This window comes from Calidris pugnax, unplaced genomic scaffold, assembly GCF_001431845.1.
Source record: "Calidris pugnax isolate Ruff unplaced genomic scaffold, ASM143184v1 scaffold60, whole genome shotgun sequence".
NCBI lineage: Eukaryota > Metazoa > Chordata > Aves > Charadriiformes > Scolopacidae > Calidris > Calidris pugnax.
This window is the reverse complement of record NW_015090831.1, coordinates 6,572,006-6,595,329: the sequence shown is the minus strand read 5'-3', so window position 1 is coordinate 6,595,329 and position 23,324 is coordinate 6,572,006. Positions and strand designations below refer to the sequence as shown.

At 37.5% G+C, this 23,324-nt stretch overlaps 1 protein-coding gene across 1 annotated transcript in view; it reads right to left on the bottom strand.

Moving 5' to 3' along the window:
- Positions 1–23,324, bottom strand: part of NCKAP5 (NCK-associated protein 5) — a 406,029-nt gene that overhangs the window by 75,202 nt on the left and 307,503 nt on the right. The window contains exon 11 of the mRNA XM_014941123.1: positions 3,026–3,130. Within this exon, the coding sequence (XP_014796609.1) occupies positions 3,026–3,130 (105 nt within the window). The remainder of the gene's footprint in view (positions 1–3,025; positions 3,131–23,324) is intronic.

Sequence of the window (23,324 nt, the reverse complement as noted above, 5' to 3'; positions counted from 1 at the left end):
ATTTAATACAGAGAACTAAATTAAAAATTGCTAACATTTTCATTTGTCAGGGGAAAAATCCACAATCCTCCATTCTTTCTTCTTTATTCTCAAACCAATATTCTGCTCTTCTTTTGCTAAAGATTATTCTGAGTCTATTTGAGTTATGCTTTGTACATAAGCAGCATGCTTCAGTAAGATACAGAAAACAAAGTTATAAGAATACAAGTACATCTTGACAACTGCATTATAGCCCTACAATGTAACAGATGAGGCTGTACACCCTGGACAAGGTAAATTAATTTAGTATCCCAACCAGAATGTCCACTGAGAATGGAATCTCTCCATTACAGTCTAATTTTGGTTTCCTATCTAGTTCAAAGCTTTGTCTAAGAAACTCTCTGACGTAGGACAATCCATCTTTGTGTCACTTGCAGACAGCTGAAGTCTCTTGCTTATGCAATTTATTGACACTTTATGGCTGCCTTTAGTACTTGTGTAGTTATCGCCCCTCTCCAAATGCAATTTCGGCTGACTGTGACTAAGTGCCAGCTTTGAGGAAGAGAGTAATGAAGAGCAGATAGCACTTTAGGTAAAATATTAAACCTCTGTAGGAGTATCTAGGATGCCTTTAATTTGTTTTCAAACTAATACTCCTGTGCCTAACAGTGTTAGAGCTTCTTTAATGTTAAGTGCCTGCACCATTCTGTTACGCTCTTCTCCAGTTTCCTCGCAGAATCAGACATCTTTTTAATTACCAGGAACATCAGACAGAGTGACATGACTCTGTTCCATAAAACTTTGCTTTGGATTTCATTAAGGCAGAATATAATTGTGCAAGCTCAAACAATATTTGTTGATTTTTGTATGTAGATATAGCCCAAATCAATTTTGCCTAGATGAACATTTTACATTTATATTCAGGAAGACACAAGAAATCTGAAGTTATAGAATCCACAAAACAATTATTAAAACTGTATATGCAGCAGACACAGCTTCCTCTTGCAAAACTCTGGAAAAATGCTCAGTTTATAGGCACTTCTCATACACTAAAATGTTTGTTAGACTGCTGCTAATTTCTTCCATTTATTCCCTCATGTCCTTCCATTTATTACTACTAGGGTTGAACCTTTTTTCAGTTAAATGGGAGAGAGCAGAATCTTTACTGCTGGGGAGTTCATCAGTACAGCTGTTCATTGCTCAACTGACATAATAATGTTCTGTTTTTGACAAACGTAACTACAGGGCAAATCATTATTCTCTGTCACAGGCAAAACCTATGAATGGGAAAATCATTTAGAGGTAGCAAGAGCACATTTCACCTCTGGGAGTTATTGGTACATGTTCTCCCAGGAAGTCAAATGGATGCAGGAGAAATAGCCTTTAAATCCACTGGCTCTGGGAAGAATACATCTTTCAGCATCAGAGGCAGGCTGATGCCTGTGTTTTTGGCTCTGAAACAGACTTTCTCGCTTTGTTGAGACAAATTACTCTTTATTTCTGACATCGTGTTCCCATGGGAGACCCTTTCTCCTCAGCCTCCTCAGCTCTGACGGCGTCACTCCCTGTAAGGTTGGCTGTACAGAGGCCAATGGCAGCATCTGCTTGTTCTGGCTATTTCGATGCCTTTCAGCTGCGGCATTGGGAAAACATGTCATGTCAAATTTCTGCCCTTTATACTAGGCTATGTCCCAGTCATCACAGTGTTTAAGGGAAGGATGCCTGTAAAATCCTTTCCTATAAGTATCTCCTGTAGGACAAAAGAGGAGATCACAGCATAGTGACAAGTACTGCCTTCCCCTCTTCTCATCTTCAGCTACTCAGAGCCTTTCCACGCACTCACTCTGTTTCCATTGCACCTCAAGAGAGAAGAAAGGCATTTGGTCCTATAGTTTTAGCAATAGGGAAAATGGAGATATCTAGGCAAAGTAAAAGAACAGTATATTACTGTAATCATCTTTATTGTTTAAGAGATGAGAAAATGTACAAAAAATATCATGTCATTACAGATTCTGAAATAGGATATCTACCCAATTTCTAGACTGCATTCAGATCACTAAAGAGAGAGTGGGATTTTCTCCTGCAATTTACCTTTATTCTCTAAATTATCTGAGAAAGTACCTTGAATAGTATGTTTATGATGCATTAATTAAATATATTTAACTTGCATATGGGTCTATTAACTAAAATGGTGGAATTTTGATTTTTTGTAATCATGACTCAAGTCATTACCTTTAACAAAATTAGAGTAAAAAGGCCTCAATGTATTATTACAATTTAAATGCATAATTTTTGCTAGAAATCACAGAAAATTGAAAGATCAGACTACTAACGACACAAAACTCTGTATTAGAAAAACCTAACCTGAAGGCTTAATTACATATAATGCAAAGGTTCATTAGCATTTTTGTGAACCTTTGAAACAATGCCTTTTCATTAAAGTATGCATTACAAAGGAGATTACATTTTTGTTGACACTACCATACTTCAAGATCAAAGGCACACACAGGTTCAATGTTCTGTTCTTGTTCTCTTTGTTTCCCTCTATCTTTATGTGACTTTTGTTTTTTAAGCTACTTTTCTCTTTGACAATGAAACATGAAAGCCACACTGGCTAACGTTTTGCCAAATAAGCACAAAGCTAACCCCATCTGAAAAAAAAAAAGAAAAGCAGAGCCCATGAATTTTTAAAAGTTCATACATAATATATCATAAAAGTAGGATGAATAATACGGTGTATGGGCTTTAATAAAAAGCTCCTTGACCATTTCTCAGAGATTCTGAGATGTAATCAATACCCAAAAAGGTATCTCGGGGACACTGCTAAGATTTACGCTTTTTTGCACAGAGTGACACTATCTGCTTACTATATCAACTGAGGACACAATATTGAATTTCAGAGAACAGAAGGAAGAAGAAGTATTGTTATCTGCCTCAACAGTGCTTCAATTCAGAGATCAGCTTTATGGCTCACCCCTGACACCAGACTTCAGAGGCCAAAAGGAGGGTTCCAAAGGAGGGGTACAAGGACAGCACAAAAACTCACGTGAATCTGAGCCTCAGCAGTTCGAGATTGCATCAGACTTCTGTTTCGTTCTACTTCTGAAAGCAAATCCCCAGATGAGAGGTCCAAGATGCGTGAATGGAGTTTCTGGGGGAGCAGAAGGGAATGAGCAAAGCATAAGCATTTGTCAAATATGCAGCAGATCAGCATTTTTAAAATTCCAAACTCTGCGGTTAAATTTCAAGGGAAATGAAGAGCCCGAGGTAAAAGGATTTGTTCTAATTTGAAATGTTGCTCTTTGTGCTTAATTTATCCAAGACTTCCTGTCTGCAGAACAGATCATTCTTCATCCAAAACAAACTCTACTTTTTCTTCTAGTCACTGTTTTGCAACTTATCATTACTTCACACACAACAATGACAAATGAACACAAGTCCCACCATTATCCATAGAGTTTGACAGGTTTCAGGAAAAAAGCATAAAAATGAACTACAGAATTAACATTTATAAATCAATCAACATGTTAATGTTGTTTTATTTACGAGCTGTTACACCTTGATTGAATGATTGCAAAAGTGACCCTATTTTTAAACAGCATTGATCTACTGAAGGCCTCCTTTGCACACATTTTAACTCAAAGTCATTAATGTCATCTGTTAGGAACAATTAATGTGAATAGAAAATAATTGCATCAGGGAACTAGGGACTCAGAGGATTTTGTGCATTAATATTCACATGCTGTTCAATTATATACACAGTTCTTTTCTTAGTTTTGCTCGGAAGGATGGCTAAGCTTGTGCCTTTTCCTCCATGTTCACCTGTATACTAATTATTAAGACTTTTAGTGTGCATTAAGCCTGATTTCTTTTAATTGCAGTTTTGATAAAATCCATGATTTATGTGAATGCCGTGGCTGATGACTTCAAAAGAAGAAATATCTCCAGTCTTGTCAGTCATTGGACCAACATATCATGTAATGGGCAGTACGGATCTGACTGATCACTGGAATCAATGAAAAAGGACTTAAAAAACCCCACAAAATCCAAACAAAAGGACTTTGGATTAGTTGCTTTCCATTTTCCCAATAATTCTCCAGACTTGCAACCTGAGAGACCACATCTACCTCCTCCTCAGCACCAGGGCGCTCAGCTGGGAGGAACAAATGGTGCAGACCCTGCCAGGGCACTCTGGCTCTTGTCAAGGCTGCATGAGTGGTCCATCAACCTTCCCATCCAAAAAAGCCTGGTCAAAGAGGAAAAAAAGACTCTGTAGACACAAAATCCCTTCCACGCTGTGCAGCAGTGGTCATAGTAAGACAGTTCTTTGCAGGGCCCTGAAACATCAGTCACACAGTATCTTATGGCCAGCTACTCCCCAGCCCGCTCTCTTGGTACCCACTGCAGAAATTCATCTGCTGGAGAACAAAGCAGGTGGCCATTCCTACAGCCTGTTATTTATCTACACGCTGTGCTTCAGGCACCTATTCCAGAGAACCTAGCAATTTTAAAAAAAACTATTAATTATAAACGTGGGAGTAATTTCTCAAGAGTTACATATTCATCCAGGTTTCTTCATGAGGTATTATCTGTTGCAGACGGCTTATGGAGAATATTTTCAATGATCAATATTCTATATAAACATATTCTGTCTAATATATTGTTGAACAGATTAAAACGCTATAAGCACTCAGTATCCAAAATACTTTTCATTATAAATATTAGCTACATCTAGGCTATGTGTTTTTTAACAGCAGTGATGCCCATCTCCTATTACTCAGCATCCACCTTTAAAGTGTTATTACTAGAGTTACTGTCAGGTGTTTGTTCAAGATTTAAGCTCCAGGTAAAATGCCTTCCCAAACTCACAGATTCACTGACCTAGTATACGTGTTATTCTTGACAATAATTCCAACTGCACTGCTGAACCACCAAAGAATTCCACTGTTTTCAGAATGAAGAGCCACCAATGTTATGAACAAGTGCCATACCTGCTCTTTGCAGTAGAACTAATTACTTTCTCCAGTGAAACCAGTCACCTGATTTTTGCTTCCAGAGATTTTTAAGCAGAAGCTACTCTAGCCAGATCTGTGCATTAGAGACAATGACTGGGGCCATCTGAGATGGATGAACATTTATATTTGAACATTTATTTTCCCAGAAAAAAACTATCCTAGAAATAGGGCTACAGGAATTTTACCGTTGTACAATTGTCTTCCCATTTTTCCAGCAAGGTGTTTTAAATACTTCATTGCTTAAATAGGGACATATATGCATCTCAATATGGGAAACTAAATATACACCTATAATGTCACCCAGTGGAATTTCATGTGCTGCTGTTACTGTCCATACCAGGCGTAAGAGCAGAGATCAGCCCAATTAGAACAGGCAGAAAACAGAAAAAAAATCTGGCCAGTGATAAGGCACGTCCCAGCAGAGCAGGCTGTAAACAGCTTGACGTTACGGGGTCCCTCCACACTGGCTCAGTGACCTGAAGGGCTGGGCTGCACATGGGTCATGCTGTGTTTGAATCCTCTTTGCCAGCATTAAACTCTGTGACTCTATAAAACTATAATAATAAAGGTGCATCAGCAGACTAAAATGATTAACAAAGAAGGAAAGCGTGTTCTCAAGATGTATAATGTGATTACTTTTCTGTATCAAACAAGAGATCATCACATTGGGAATATTCTCCCCCACACATATGCAAATAAACCAACAGACACACAGCCAGCACAATGACTAGCATTAACAAACAGCATAACAAAGTTTGAGATCATTAATTACATATAGTCACAAAGCACTGAAGCAAGTCATCCAATTACAAAAGAAAAATGATAAGAAAATTGTTTTTCTTTCATTTATTTTTTCTTTTTCCTTCTCCATTTTCTAATTCAAAAATGGGGAAAAACTCCATTATTTGTTAAAAAACCTCATTAATGATCCATTTAAAATCAAGTAACAGATTGTGCTAACTATATATCCTGACTCTGATTTCTTCTCAGATACACAAAATGTACTGTGTCCTTCATGGTTATTTTCAGATGGCAGTCACATAACCAGATCAAGGAGTTACTGCTGCGTTGAAAATTGTACAATATTAAAAGCACTGTTGATGCTATCATGATGCAATGGAACAAAAGGTAGACCACAGCACAGGAGGACTTCCACAGAAAAGATCACATCAGTTTAAATGAATACTGAAATATGAAACCAAGGAGTTAAATCCAAGTCACTTGCCCCATTTGTTGGTGCCTTATATAATAATATGGGGAAACATGGTGGGGAATGTCTGTCTGGGTCCTTCTGAAGAGAGGAAACCCTCAGGAACATGGGGTTGCAGAACCAAAAACCCTTAGGGAAGCAAATATAGCATCGGCTGGGCCAACTTGTTTGGCAATTACCCTGTACTGAGGACTGCTGGGGCAGGTGTGGACTCAAACATTCATAACACCTTAGCTAGAGTGGACCCATGTCTCTACAGAAAGCGGGTGCTGAGAGTTACAGAGACCAGGGCAGAGACAAAAGGGCCTCTCTGTGGCTGCCTGAGACCAGCAGCAGAAAAGCTCCTCCTTCACCTGTGAGACTGATGCAGAAAAGGCTGCGCCCTTTGTGGCTCAATGTCAAGATTAACTCCCCTAACCCACATAAAAAATAAAAACAAAGTAATTGATAATTTAGGTGGAAACCTATTATATCAAGTGCAATAGGAAATACAATTATCTGGCAGGCAGATAACCTATCCATCAAATAGCAGGCCGGTCCCCTCTCCCCCTATTAAGGCTTTCTAGGAAGATAAAAGAAGGCTACTACCTGCTGGCATGAGGCAATATTACAGAGAGACTCCCCTAACTATTGTGCCTCTTGACTGTATCTGTGCAGAATATCTATCACTCCCCATCTACTTTTTGAAACGTCTAATAGCCTGCAGCATTGCCAGAACAATTTTCAATGAATTATGCCAAACTGTACACGGCTCTCCAATATTGGATGAGTTAATTGCTATTAAATCAATTGGCTTTGCTTTTCTCACATGAGCCAAAGCCCATCATTCACAACACAGAAATTCTCTCTCTAGGTTCTAAGGAGAGATTTTCATCCTGGTGCTCCGTGCCAGAGCTGTAAACGTTTGTTTGGTGTGCGTGGCCTCCTCCCATCCCTGCTGTTATCTGGGGCATCACAAACCCAAACAGGCAGCCTCTGGACCACTCTCCTATATACCCTGACCACTGTAATTGGACTGGCAGGGAACACCCCTTCACACCACTCATTTTTTATAATTCTCTGCACAAGTCCGCTGGTTTGATTCTACCCCTGTTGTACTAAGTGAGTTAAGTCTCAGTAACTTTACCGAGAACATGCAACAAACTGTGCAAGAGAAGAAGAGTGCTGTTATGGTGATCTCTTTACGGGTGTGACAGAGGCTCATGAAAGACAAGAGCTCTTTCCAGCTGACTTTATTTCCCAATCACCTGACCTGTCTCACTCTTCCTGTTCCCTTGTTCATCTTTGTCTGTTACATCCATCAGAAGCAGAGCGCAGCTATGAATTAATCAGACCGATGATGAGCTTCAGTTTCAAAGGTCTTACAGAAATAGTACTCCTTACTACGTTTCCATTACACCATAGAAGATAGCAGACCAACGGAGGGAAAAAAGTATGATTAGGCATGCAATTAACATAGTATTAGTTTATGCAGAAATATGATCTGTCATGAAACCAAATCTTGATTTTTTTTAGTCCTTAGATTCATTGCAGAGGGGATGATCAGTTGGAGATGAGAAAACATCCTTCATCTATCCTGTCAGAGGTTACCTAGATTAAGAATACGCTCTATTCTAAGTATGAAGTGTGAACTCATACACCAAATACTCTGAAATAAAGGAGAAATTTAAGTAAAAGGAAAAAAATAATAAAACCTCAGAAAATAAAGATACATTTTGCCTTTAGACAAATCAGAGTTTGGAAAACATATGCTTTTGACATATGGTAATTCTGCTTTCTAAAGAGAGCAGAACAAGTGGTTGTCAACAGAAAACAGGCAAAAGTGAATGCTGCAAAAAGATGTTTCCATTTTATTTAATTCTAATAATCACTAACACAGGAAATGTACTTGCAATTGTATACTGTGTACATATGGCAATTCCTGGTGGTTTATTGTATATAATTGATGTAATGAAAATAAAATTATAATAATTTTTTCAGCTCTTGAAAGTTATATATTTAATAGAAAAGTCAGAATTATGTCCTACTTTCCTACTAGTCACTTCCTATAAACAGAACTTCACTGTTTAACTTTGTACTAAAAGAAAATTATTCTTTCCATTTTCACAGTTTATAACAGCAATACTAATTTTCACACTGAGCACTTTACACTGGGTAACCAGCTTGGTTAGGAACTTGTCTTCATCCTTCCAGCTGCTTACTGCACGTGAAGGCAGGCAGCTTCCCAGTGGAGTTATTGTGCATGGTATATGCCATCCCAGATTTCTTTTTATACCTATATCCTTCAGGGTAATTTCAAGGACATTTCACTATGGAAGTAGCCGTGCTTTTTTCTTTCTAATTCTCTAATAATTTGCTTTGCAATCATCATTTATCCCAACAGTGTGAAGTTGGGATGTGGCTGTGGCTTCTGACTGTGGCTGTTTCTTATAAATATTTCAGACTAACATGAAGTCTGCCATTCTGGTGGTTCAGCTGCAGAATACTATGTGTCTTTAAGAAGCATTCCTCTCCTTTTTCAGCACTGCCTTTACATTAAATAAGGTCCCCTATGCACAATCATATTCTTGTATTTCTGTCCAGAAGCGAACAGTTAATAATGTGAATTTTTTGGTGCCGGTTCTGGGAAGAAAACAAGGCCTTACCTTATAAGCTACATAGGAACACTTCTGTGCAGGCAAGAACATGGAACTTCTAGTTGTAAAGCTAATGCATCACTATTCTTTCTATTTCTCTGTTGCTACAGGCACCATTTGCAATAGACCACACTTACTGAAGATACTTGGTATTTGGCAAAAACTTGTAACACGAAACGTTATACAGCTCAGTCTGGAACAGGCAAAGCAACTCCGAAGTCCTATATCCCATTGTATTTACTGCAAATATGTATGTTGTGTTTGATATTTAATAGTCTTTTCTTTCTTAAGGTCTGTCTGACAAGTTAACCGTTTGCCCTGTATGTTACTGCTAGAGTTCTTAATGGCTGTATCACAAGAGATTGACCACTATAGCTGGTTGGATTTATTTTTAGTGGGAGGAGGGGGTTAATACACAGTAAGTGAACCCCAGGGTAACTCTTACAGTGGTACGAGCAAGCAGTTGGAGACTGTTATTTATTTGGCTCACCTACAGCTCTGTAAAACACAGAAAACAATCACAAACGTGCAGCGGTAATAGGAGGAAGAGTCTACATAAAATGAATACTAAAGGATTAACTGTAAAATATATTTCAGTAAGCTAAATCAGTTCTTAATATAAAAAAAAAAGTTTCCAGCTATTCCAGAAATTTCAAGTGGACTTGAATTTTCCATTATTCTAATGAAAATACTTCCATGAAAGTTCTAATTTGATACTTTCCATTTGGTTTTGATGGTTTTCTCTCCTACTGCTTTTCTCTCCTACTCTCCTACTGCTACCAACTTTGCTAAAAAACCTAGAAGCCTGGTGATACAGAAGCAGCTAGGTTTTAAATTGAAACCCAGTATTAATAGTGGTATGTCAGTTTTGCTGGCAAATCCTCCAGGCAAGTTTACTGAGACTTAACTGACAAACATCCAAGAGAAAGTACAAGGGTATGGTATTACAAACATTTGTATGGAAGATTAGGGTGCTAAAACTACATCAGAAAATCCTGTTAACAAGGCAAATCCAGCACAAAAAATAAAACAAAGGTTTCACCCGTATCTGCTTCAGATTTTCCAGGCTTGCTGCTCTCCATTATTATCGAGCCATCCAGAGATGGCAAAACCCAGTGAATTAGATTCCAAAGTAACTCAGAAGGTTGGAAAGTTATATCCTAGGGTATAAATTGGGAGGTATTAAGCAGACATTTGATGCATAAACATAAATAACATAATCTCTCTGTATTCTTCAGAGAGTTGACAACATTAATGTAAGCCTAAAATTACTCCTGTTCCAAATCCCTTAGTTTTATTAATTTTTATAAACTGCTTTAAATAAAAGTAACATTGAAAGGCACGAAGTAATCCTCTCTGATCCTAGTTTTCATTTTATAACTCTATCAGTGTTTTCAAGCTCTGAGACTCCAAAGTGTTAGTTCTCATTTTAATAGCACTATGGCAGGAGTCTGTAAATATTGCAGTAATAATAAAATGAGCTAATTTAATTTCTTGGGAAAATGTATGTATAAAGTTCCCTGTGGTTTGTAATTACTGTAAAGTCAACAGTTTACATCAATGACCCGGTAATCAGCTAGTCAGAATGTAAATAATTAATGAAATAAATGTTTTCAACAAGCTTGCTCATGGAAGACTCCTTGGAGTATGGTAAAACAGCAGTTTTGTTAGAATAGTATTATAAAAGAGTTGAGCCTCTTATTAAGTACATATTTGTATTTTGTTTCTAATTAATTTTGTACAAAGCAGTGAATGCTTTTTGTAAATACCTTTCTATTGATCTAATACTAATTAATATGTTAATTCCACTTTGCAATACGAGTGCCAACATCACACAGGTGCTATGAATTATGGGAACATCAAAGAGTGAAAAGCAGAATCCTGCACATCCCCACACCTTCTCGTGTTGCATTGCTCACAAACAAAACCATTTTTTCTTAACGTCCAGCATGGTCAGAATCAGTCAGGGAAACAGCTTTATACTGAACTCCTGTGACAAGGAAGAACTATACCATTAATCTTTCATGGCATGCCCTGCACATGCTATCTATGCTTTAGCAGTAAACAGGTGGGCTTTTTTTTTATTATTATTTAACTGTATTTAAGAAATGCTTTGAAATGAAAACACAGATGAAAAGTACTGACGTTTCAGTTTAACTTATACACCAGGTATAGCACAATCAATCATTATCTGATTAAATACTACTCACTGATCTCAACACACTGCCGAATTGCTGATACTATGAGAGTCAGTGATATTCCTGGTAGCACAACATAATTTTGGTCTTCGTCTTTGTGATTCCCACCGTTTAAAATTCATTTTCACATTCGCTTTCTGACTATACCCCAAAATCATCTAAAGGAATTAGGCAGACCTCAGTACGATCTTGTTATTGACATTTATGTTGATCGATGTTGGCTCTTACAGAATTGGAATCTACAGATCAATTGCCTTATTAGATTCGTTCTCAGTCCTGCCATGATCATTTTATCACAGAAGCTGCTGCCATCAAATGCTGCTTTATCACTTTATAATGGGATAAGCTGAAGCTTTCCTCTAGCATATAGTTGGAAATGAAAATTGTCTGAGCTCTAAAAATTTCTTCCACAGATTTTCAAAAATATCTTTATTAACTGCATAGGCCTTTTTTAAAAGCTATTTTAAACTCAATTTACCTAACCACTAATAATTTCTCCTCACAAGAAAATTCCAGTTCTCGGGTGGTAAAATAAAAAAAAAAGGCTAACGCTGGAGATTGTCCTGGATCTATTAATCACTGTCTTCCTGCTGAGTCTATGAGTCAGATGATGGAAAAAAAAGGCTAAGAATGAAGATATGACAGAAAAAACAAAATGGTCTCAGGAGTGGCAAGTAGTATTATGTGAACACACAAAGATGCTTGCAAACACTCAAAAAGCACACTGAATATAGACGGGGTTTGTTGCAAGTGTTTTATCTGGTTCTGATATTATGCAGGGCCATTGTATTTTTGTAAAAGTGGCGTTGCAGCTCCTGTTGAGAGAGGAGTTCATCACATTAATTTAAATCTCCGATAAAATAAATTAGCTTTTTTATTGCCAGGTTGAACTACAGGGCTATGATTGTTATGTATTGCTACAATCTAAGTCTTAATGGCATTTTAGCCCTGTGGTGGTCAAACAGAAACCATTTCAAACCTTCTAAAGGCTATTAAAACATGTGCAGATGTCTGGAAAATTAATACTATTATCTAACTCTAACCTTTTGCCTGTAGGAGGAAAAAGAGAGAGAAGGCTCAGGGAAGATGTTTTAGATCAATACATGGCAACAGAGGAGGGCAAGCATTGTTTCACATGGAAGTTCATTGGCTGTGAACAGGTGATTCAAGTGAGCAGCTTCATCTTTATTTGGATTTCATTGAAATCATTCATTTACTCAGAAAAATAATTTAAGAGAGATGAGCATCATTTTTAAAGTCCTTCCTCATCGCTGTTTCCAAGGTCCAGCAAGCTAGACACTAGAAAGGTTCATTCATTTAAATGACAAGAGCACGAATTTGTCAAGGTTAATGTTGAACAAGCCATATTTTCCTTGCCTCAGTATATGCATTTAAAAAGGTTTCTCCATCCCTCCACCTTTTTTTTCGTGTGTGTGTGGGTAATATTGTTGAAATGTCAGATGGACTGAGAGGAGTTTAAAAGTAGGAGGAGGATTTCAAGAAATACTTTTATTGTTACTTCAAGGCTTTTACATACATGTGTTCTCTTCAACTCTCATGTACTCTTTTTGGCTCTGACAGAATTATTTCAAATATGGAGAGACTTTTTAAGAAGGTTTTCTTGAACAGCTGGATACAAGGTACTGAATTCTATCCTTGTTCCTCAAAGCACTTACTTGAAGTATGGTTCAGAAAGAGTGAGTGGGCAGATTCCCAGCTGGTAAGAATTACTGCCTCCACTTCCTGTACTGAAATTAAAAGAATTTCTGCCAGGTCAGGAATTGTCCCATAGACTTCCCAAACTTTTGCTGCTTTTCAGAAATGAAGCTTCTAGAGGGTCACAGTGTGCATGCGTTGTGGTATTTCATTCTTGAAAGCCTCAAATCTGACCACAAGATCTCCAAACGGCAGTTCAAGTTCTGCACTGTTTATTCTGATACCCAAAAATCTTTTATGCAGGCTTGTGTGCAGGACAGAGTACAACTCCACAGACCTGACGATCTGAACAAGCATCTCAAATCCTGGCTTCAAACTTCTGTAATTTCACTGGCCTACTCTGGAGTGGTGAGAAACCAGAGAAGGATCTTGCAATCAGCCTGGCCGTGCAAGTCAAGAAATCTTAATAAGGCTGAAACTCAGGTGAGGTGGGAGAGCCAGTGCTGGTACCAGCAAGGAGGGTGCACCATACTGGATGGCATGAGGATACGGACCTGCACTGCCCGTGTTCACCTGCACCTTGTTCCTACTGCCACAGCCAGGAGGAATACCAGGAAATGGAAAAAGGGAAATGTCAGTCATTGCTGTGCCCTTGCAAGGGAAGGTACAGCGCTCTCTAAGCACAATTTAGGATCTGGACCAGCCTTGGGAGAGCCAGGCCCTGGCATATGATGAAATTGAAGAGAGTCCCCTCTCTCAAGACAGGCAGCCCAGCCCCAGGCTCAAAGCAGCCAGGAGCTTTACCTCTAGCATAGAGGGCCCATAGCTGCAGACCCTTTCGGCAGCCGTCTGTGCTCAGGAGAAGCGGTGCCAACATTTGATTAGGAATCTGTGCCCTTGTGAATAGATCGTTTTGTCACGGTAGATAAAAGCAGGGTTTAGGAGGTATTATATAGGAATTTCAAAAGGGGTCAGCTCCCAGTTCGGCACCAAATAAGCAGCCGGATTTTCAGAAGAGCTCAGCACAATGCCTGAGCACCTGCAAGTCTGGTCCCACGTGCACGAAGGACCTAAAGACCTAAATTAAAGGTTAATTCCATTTGTTATTCCCCCATGAACTGGTAAAGACTGGTAACAGAGCTGAGAGTACCCATATTTCTAATTATTGTCAAGATCTCCTAAGGACCATTTAGTGGAATAAATTTGAGCGAGCCTTTAAAATACAGTGCTAATCTCTGATTCATGTTCACACTTGCAGTATCTATAATCCGTAATAATTGTGCCTAGACCTCTGCCTGTGCCTGCATCTGCCATACAGGAAAAGTATACAAGCCTTTTTTAGAGAAAAAAAACAGACTTGAGAGTAAGTAATGGGAAACTGTAAAAAATAAAAGAAAAAAAAAGATGGAGCTTTTCTGCTTTTAAAATATGACTGAATATAAAAATTTAGACTCAAAACACTACAAAATTAAGTAGTTCATCTCTGAAACTGCATACGAGAAAGATGAAGAGTGGGCGTATATTTGAGATTTTTAAAGCACTGATATTAATTTAACATGCCATTACTTTGGCAGTCTGGTTTCCATACTTTTAATGCAGTAAGATGGAGTTTAATTCATGATGTTGAAGATGCCCTTGTACTGCACACAGGACATAGACAAATCAGAGCTCCTCCCTGCACCCAGACATCGGTTACTGACTAATGAAACAGCTTGCTCACATCCAGGGGAAGAAATGAGCATGAATGCAATCTAAAAATGCTAAAAATACAGAAAGACTCAAGTCCGTCAATACCACATTGTTAAAGATTTAATGACAAAGGTAAGTTTTCCTTTTAGCTTGTCCTTATCAAGAGAGATACCCAGAAGGTAATTTAAGAGTTAAGGCACTAATGGACTCTTCAGTTTCACTGAGCACCTACGTGCTGATTTTATCTTGCAATACAGTATTTCACATTCTCAGCGAAGTCAACAGAGATTTAGTCAATAGTGTCATGGCCTTTGGATGAGGATTTGAATCTCACCAGTATCCAAACCATCATTAAAGAAGATAGGTCATTTGGGAAAAAAAGGAGAGCATTAGTAAAATTCAATACTAAAAGATGGGGTTGGTTCAGTAGGTGTTTTATGATTCATTATGAACAGCTTTTTATTCTAATTACCACCCCTTTCTTCTATGCACAGTATCCATAAGAGTAGACAAACCATACAAAGTATATCACAGGAAAATTAATCTTTTCATAACAGATGGCAACAGAAAATACCTATTGAGTAATCTTATGTGCTAAAAACCACTTAGCATAATGTTAGTTTGATTCATTTGACAGAATGTATAATTTAAAATTACTAGCAAATTACACTGACCTGATATAATCTGAATAGCTTAAATGTTACCAAGCGGAGTACTTATTGGCACACCTACTTTTAAGTAACAGAGCCATAATTCTGTATTGCTTCATGTCTGCAAAGTGCCACTACCCTTAAATAACAGTAACAAAACCACAGTTATAAAGTAAAATATAAATGAAATTTTATACGTATTGAGTGTAATAAAAGATGAAATTAATCCTTTATCCATTTTTAACTTTTTTTGTATACACACACTTTTGCAGTTATCCTTCATTCAAGTTTCAAAGTCTTAAGAAAACAAAAATTAACTACATACTTATCTCCTTTAGTGCAATAAGAAGAAAATGACACATCTGTAATAATAATGGTTATACTTTGGTACTACTTTAGAATTTCAATAGATCCCCACTTTAACACAAACAGAAGAAGCCCTCTAAATCTTTGAATAATTTAATTTTATGCATTCTTTTGGTATTTCATTTGGGAGTTATGGAGTGTGAAATATGCACCATGATGAGAAAACAATTATCTAGTACACCTGTTGTTTGTGCATATTGTATTTAAACAGGGCTTGCAGTGGCTACTGTTTTATTCCACTGTGAGATGCAAAATGGGGAGTCTTTAGGAAGTTCACACGATGACATGAGCTTACACTTTTATATCTCACATGCGGCTTGTACTCACCACATCACATACTGTGATAACATGAGAACTAATCCCTGCTAATTCTTGCCATCAGAATGTCAGTGAGAAAGATTTTTCAATTTAGAAAGGAAGCCCGAACGAATTATTCTTGACTTAAATCACCAAATATATTACAGAAAAATTTATAAATGTCATCTAAAACAGAAACATCAGACAAACCAATGAATCTGTTTGTCATACAAAACATAAACATATAAGTAGCTTACAGAGTTTTCACAAAGTTCACAATCTAGAATAAAAGCTGCCTCTAACCAGCCTCTATACCTACACTTTGACCATCCATAAGTTGCTAATACATTCAGCAAACAGAGCAGGCTGAAATAGCATCCAACAGGTTAAGCATTGGTATAGATTAAATATAACTGCATGGAATAAAAAGGCTCATCTTTTTAATGCTTATTAGAAGTCTGAAGCACAGGGCAATTTTGGAAAGGAATATAGCAATAGTATTTCCTATTGTGGAAGTCCTTCCTTTTTTCTTAGATTTATTCTCATACTGAACGTACACAATAGGAAAAACCATGAAAAACATTCCTGTACTTAATGAGTCTGCCCACATACTTACTTTGGGTTTGAAATGCCATATTGGATTCCTGCCATCAAGTGTATCACCACTGATAATAAAAATCTATGCATAAAATAAAGAGAAATCTATGGTTCACCCAGTGTCGGCTGCTTATTTTTCTTTGTCTAAAAAATAGGCAGTAAAATCTCACTTTTGTTGTTAAGACCTGTCACATTTGTACAGCCTCACAGTTGTCTTGACACGTGCTTATTCTGAAAGACTGTCTTTCTGCTTGAGAACAATGCCTGTATATTTCTATATTTCTTCAAAACTTAAACAATATTGCTCTGCTCAGTCAAAATAATTCATAAATCCTTCACCAAAGATCGCTTCTGTATTTCCTAAAGATTATTTGCTCATTTGATTTAGTGGTTTTGGTATCTCTCTAGCAATCCATTGTCATTAGGATGATGGAAAAAGCTCATTTTTATACGTGGTGTCTGAAAATTATATATTTAAAATTGTATCACAAAATGTCATGTTTGTGAAGATACGGAAAGCTTTTCAATGCTTTTCTTCAGAAATTCTCAAGGCTAGTTAAGGTACATGGACACTAGAAATTCTAGCAGTTGGGGGAAATTTTCTCTTAAAATCATTATCATTCTCATCAGAACCTACAGGCCTAGTGAACTTTAATTAATATTTTCTTTATGTTTGAGAGTAAATTGGTAAGAATTCCGGTAGTGAAATAAGGGGCGACAGTCTGACAAGAAAAGAGATCACTAAAACACAAATTACAGATGGAGCAGACCTATAAGGTCAGTTGATCTAACTCCCTCATAATAAAACACTGCTCTCACTGAACATCTAGCTGTGCTTTATTTGCTTTAGTTTTAAACGTTGTGGGGGGCGATGCCCTACGTCTCATCTCATACATCATACCACAGCGTCTAGCAAAATTGTTGTGATCCTAAACACAGCGTCTAGCAAAATTGTTGTGATCCTACATTTAGATTTAGATTTAGAACCAGTAAATTACTTTGGCAAATGTTTTAAGGATGAAAGTTTTATAGTTTCCCCAGTCAGGAAAGAGCATGTCAGGATTCCCCCCAGTCCCTAAGGGACAAGAAAAGCCATCTCAGCCATTGCACTCCAGAGATGTCATAAAGCTTCTTGGAGGTCTACACATCACGGCCATGATTTACATACTTAGAAGCATAAGTCCCTGTGACTAGAGATGGCCTGTAGAGAGCCACTGCTGCGGATGACATCCAGTGATTCTCAGTGCTCTCCCAAAAATCTGCTTATCTTGGAGTCTCCTTCCAGAGCTGGCTGGATATCAGATATCCAGCCTAATTCTGTCAGGTATTATGCTGCTGCTGTTCATTCAATACTAGAAGTCATACGGCTTAGGGAGGTTAGATAGAGTTTTTTTGGAGGGGGCTATTTCCTTTCCTTCTCTCATCACTGCCTTTGGTCACCCATTTGTCTAACCAGTAGGGTCCCATGAACACTTTATTTCTGCAATGGTTCTTCGGCATGCATTTGGAGCTGCAAACAGGGCAAGTAAGAAATATTATTTATAATGTGTTATGTTGATGATTTAAGCTGAGATTCAATGCTTTTTATTTCTGTCTTCTCAGATGTTATTGGTGAGTGAGGACATGATAGAAATAGTAGGTAGGTGCCAGTTTACTGAGATAATGCAAGACTTGAAATAATGACATCAGCACCTTCACAGGAAGAAATGTTCCTTAATTTGTTCTTGAAAGTCTCAGAAGTCGTTGAGTGTTCCCTACTAGATCACTGTCTTCATTCCTGATAGACAGAAGCATTCTTTATAATTTCTCATTGCTACAAGACTGGATGCTCTTTCCTGGGACAAGATTTTCATGACAGTAATCATGAACCTTTGGTAGCCTTGATCTGGAGAAAGCACTCCAGCAGGGCTATGGCCTAAAATCTTTTGAGAACTGCAAATGGTTTGAAAAACACCACCTCACTTCTTAGTAGGTGCTCTTCTGGTGATGTAATTCTTGGACAAAGTTTAATGTAATAGTTTAAACATTAAATATCTCAAATATGCTTTAAATTTATTTGATTTCCTCTTTGTTGATACAGGCCTTGAGATTGTCATAACTTTTAAGCAGTTTTCCACTACTTCTGAAATAATTAGCAGATCTGAAATTAATTTCTCCTTCAAGCCATCAGTCCCAATTCCTGAGTAAGTAAATACCACTACAGATACCGCAACACCTGATTTATATTTATATGTTTACTAAAAGACAAGGAAAGTGTTAGCTCTGGAGCTGGAACTTTTCAGAAGATTTACAGGTAAGAGTTCCCTGACAATCTGATAGATACAAAGGAGCAAATGTGAAGTAAGAAAATAAGCAGGTCACTGCAGGAGTTTCAAAATTCCAAATACAATTTGCTGATCTTGGTCTCAAGTCTGCCTGCTCTCTGAAGAGCCCAGAGGCACAAGGCAGGAGTAGTAGCTGGCTTCTGTCAGATGGGAGTTATGCTGCTTCTCAGCATATAACAATCCAGTTATTTAAATATACTTTGGATTGCTGACAAACTGTTTTCTAACACTGTGTGATGATCTTTAGTTTAAATTTCAAATCCTCAGATACTTACTTTCTGAAATACTTAAACATTTCATGTATTTGATTGCTGTAAAGCAATGCAGCTTCACTTTTAACCTTCTGGATTTAGACATCATCATGTCTAATGATGTCTGAACCAGAGGTCAGACTCTGAGGCCAGATATTCCATCTCCTTTTGTCAGGTGTTCGGCAATTAATTGTCCTCTTTTTCTTCCCATATATAATAATGTCGTTGGCGCAATTTACCCCTTCCTGTTAAGTTGTACAACTCTTTCCATCTAAGTACGTATAGCTACGCTCTATCCCATATGTCAGGGCATTGTTGTCAGGTTATTAAAAGTGCTAATATCAATGTAGTTATGACAAAGTAGTTAATATTTAAATTGACCTTCTGAGAATTCAGCGGACTGTGCTGTAGCATTCTGGACAAAATTTTAGACATAAAATTAAACAACGTGGATGGTGCATGTGTAATAAATTAAACTGATCCAGCCAGAGAAACACAGGGAGAAAATGGAAGCTTCAAGAGTCCTCTCCGCTTTGTTCTGGAGTTGATAAAGTAGAATTTTTATGATGGAAATAAAATGGCAATGAAAATATAGTTTAGGATCAGAGATACTGTAAATCTTATTATTAGAAATACTATTTTATACTTTTCCAACTATGAAAAGTTTACTACTTATTTAATCAAATAAATCAACTCAATAAATGTTGCTACTTGCCGCTTTTTAACACATTTCACTGAAGGTTCCCTGTATGCTTTATAAAAAAACTGTGACAGCAAACTTCTGGGTGAAAAGTGAAAGCAAATCTTCACCCATGGGAAGCACACAGCTAATAAACATGTTGAATTTATGCAAACAGAGATACATAATATAAACAAATTACTGCCATAACTGTAAGAAGGCAAAGCCTTCGAACAGACCCCTGTTATTCTCAGTAACTTTATACAAGTCATCATTGTTGTACGTAATGTAAGAATCAGGTTCAATGTCATTAGTTGTATTTTCGGTTAGGAGTAGAAAGGGAGGGCTAACTAGAAGGAAAAGATCTGTGTCTCAAGACTAAGCATCCTATACCCAATAAAGTTAAAACAACATAGCTAAGAAGTGGAAAAACTTTTAGTAGTTTAAAGCAAAGACAGAAATATAGTGATACTGACACTTACATTTAAAAATATTTCATAGATGCTATACATGGCCATGGGCAAAGCAGAAGTGTGAAGTTTCACCTAAGGCTTCTTATTCCTACTCTTGTATCCTCTCTGGATTTATCTTATTTCTTCAGCAACCTTCTGTATATCACCTCCACAACTTTCCCTCTTCACTTCCAATCAGTTTCTCTCTACCCAATTTTAAATCTTAAGTCTGTTATTCCCAACTATTTCTCCCATTGCCAGATGAAATACAAGGCAGCTCACTAAAATGGAGTTCTCGGCTTTCTTTTCCCAAACCTCTCTTGCGACGACAGGCAGAATTTAATCTCTTTTTAGCAACCACATTAACTGAGGAAAATGAAGGCTGCTTGGGCAGTGTGCTAGTTTTTACCTAAAACTTTTGCTCTTCCTCAGATGGTGCTGAGATAGAAATACCTTTCCAAGGCTCCTTTATTTTAAAAAGAAAGATTGGCTGAATAAAATAAAAATTTTAAGAAAATAGGTTATCAGGCTCCTCTTTATTTATCTACTCTAATACCAGTTCAGTAAAGCACACCCTTCAGCTACAAAGAATATCCCCAGAAAGATAGGGGAGGTCTTAAAATTATCTACAATATGAAAGAGTTGACAACAAAAACCCCTTGAGTTATCTCATTTTCCTCCTTACATTTTGCATGAGCATTACTTAATCTTTTCATGACAGGAGTAACATATCCTGTGTGTCACTCTCCCTAAAAGCAGTAAGCACACTAAAATTTCTAGTAGCAAAGAACTTATATGGCAATATACATAATCAAATGCCTCAAGAAAACATGAATATTTCTTTTAAAATACTGTTAGGCCCTTTGACTTCACAAGTACTTACACTTCTTGTAAATGCATGGAAGTGTAATATTTTTAGTAATAGTTTTACAGTGAAGGATTCCTGAAGCAGTCATGAAAACCTTACTACATGATTTTTTTGTTAATTTGCTAGCAATCAGGGTTTTTTTTGATCTGTATGAGGAGCATGAGGAAAAACAACACAGTGCAACTGGTACGGTATATGGGCCATTATTCTGCAGTGAAATTCAGAATAATGGTACCAAGCTTTTCATTTAAAAAATGGGAATGATCTGATTTCTAAGAAGAAGACACCTGAATCATGTAGAGTTTTCTAATGTCAATTACATAACAATTTGATGGTAATGTACAATCAAATCACAGAAGCTGATATGCAGAAAAAGTAACAAATAGTATTTATTTTCAGCTTATATCCTCTTCTGCAGCATTCTTCAAGATTTTTAATTGTACTGATTGTGAATACTCCTAGGATGAGATCAGCATGTAAATAAAGTTGAACTGTGTGGTATCAGACTGTACAGGAAAGGTGAAATTAAGACCACATACACACCCTCCATTAGCAGTATTTGCCCAATCACTTTGATTAGGGTGATGATTCAACAGGAATGTCCTTAACCACATATTTAGTACTCTTCTGTAGAGTGACAGATTTAAACAAATACTTAACTACTGCTCTAAATCTGGGATGTGTGCATTTTCAAGAAGACATAATCCAAACTGCATTTCAATTCTATACAGGCAAACAAGAATGTTTGCTTAATTTCAGTCCTAAGGAAAAACCCTTCTTCAGATTTTATATCTCATACTGCAAGATCACAGGTTACACACCATTTATTCAAGTCCAGAGTAAAGTTAGAGGATAAATAAATTTCTGGAAACAAATTTACGGGGTATTTTTGGTAAAAATAACATATGAAGTGTTTTAACAGAAGCTATTCATTTTCTGATGTACATTGCAACTTGTTCCCTGCTTTTTTAGCCCCAAGGGGATTAAAATCTGTTGACAGCAAGCGCAGGGACATGACAGCAAATTTTGCTGCTGTCTGGGAGACCCGGACTTTGCAAATGATCTTAATTCTCTTTTTACTTCAGCCAGTAAAGACAAAGCAAGTGAAAAGGGGGAAACAAAAATCAATACACATTAGTTCCTGCCAAACTGTGCAGGGACAATGATGTAAAAAAGTTTGAATCCCTTAGGAAAACCTGCAAGATCATTTGCTTCTTTTTTCCACTTGATGCAGGTTCATCTCTTTCAACTTCTTTCACAGCAGCGACACAATCCAGTTCCAAGGAACTCAAGTCAAAGCATTGATCTCACTTTTCAGATGCTATCTAACACTTCTATAACATTCCCGGAATAACCTCGCTTTATTGTTGCCACACAAGGAGTTGGGAAGAAGAGCCATATCTGCTATAAAGAATGTGCAATGTACGACTTCTGTGCAATCTAACCCAAAACTAATGTGGACTAGAGTCAGATGCTTTGGAATCAGAAAGAAAGAAAGGAAGGAAGGAAGGAAGGAAGGAACAAAAAGTCTAAACAGAAAGAAGGAGCAGGTGATGTCTTAAGCAGGTATTAGCAATAAAGGTCCATGCTGTGGTAGATGTGTTAGAAGCTCTGAATGGATAAAGAGAAATCAGTCCTACACAGGAGTTGATGAAGGATGAACAAACAGGAGAGAAAGCAAGGGGAAGGGAGAAGAAACCAGAAGAGATAAGGTCCTGACCTACCAGTACCTAAATCAACATAAAATCAAGGGGCAGAACAAGAACCCGAGGAAAACGCAAGAGCTCAGATCCCTGTGATGGTGACCTGGCACCACTCTGCCTGTGCTTTAGTTTCACAGTAAGTATAGCTATTTGCCCTCACCATGGAGACTTCCTTGCCTTTAAGCACCAGTTGGTGAGCAGACCATGTTTCCTAGACAGCCCAAGCTGATGAGAATTAGGAACCCCCAGCTGTTGAGCAATAGTGCAAGGGCCAACTTTTACTGTGAGATACAGACGCGCAGCATCAGAGGATTTAAATAGGATACACCTTTAATATCACACTAGTTGACGTGACCCAAATTTCTCCTCCAAAATGAATGAATTTTTATCTAATAAGAAATAACATATATTGCTAAAATAACAATTTGTCCTATTGTTAGAAACCAGCAAAGTTTTAATTAGTCCTCATTTGCTGTTCTCATAGCTCATGGTCAAATTTTTTGGAATTTAGAATCATAGAATGGTTAGAGTTGGAAGGGACCTTAGAGATCACTGAGTTCCAACCCCCCTGCTGTAGGCAGGGACACCTCCCACTAGACCAGGTTGCTCAAAGCAATTCTACTTCTACAAAAGGATGACAAAGTGATGGAATCATTCACAATAATGGACTTTTCCAAATGAAAAGGAATACTGAAACATCTCTTATTATTCCAGATCGGCAAAGGAGTGGGAGATGGGTCAATTGGTTTCTCAG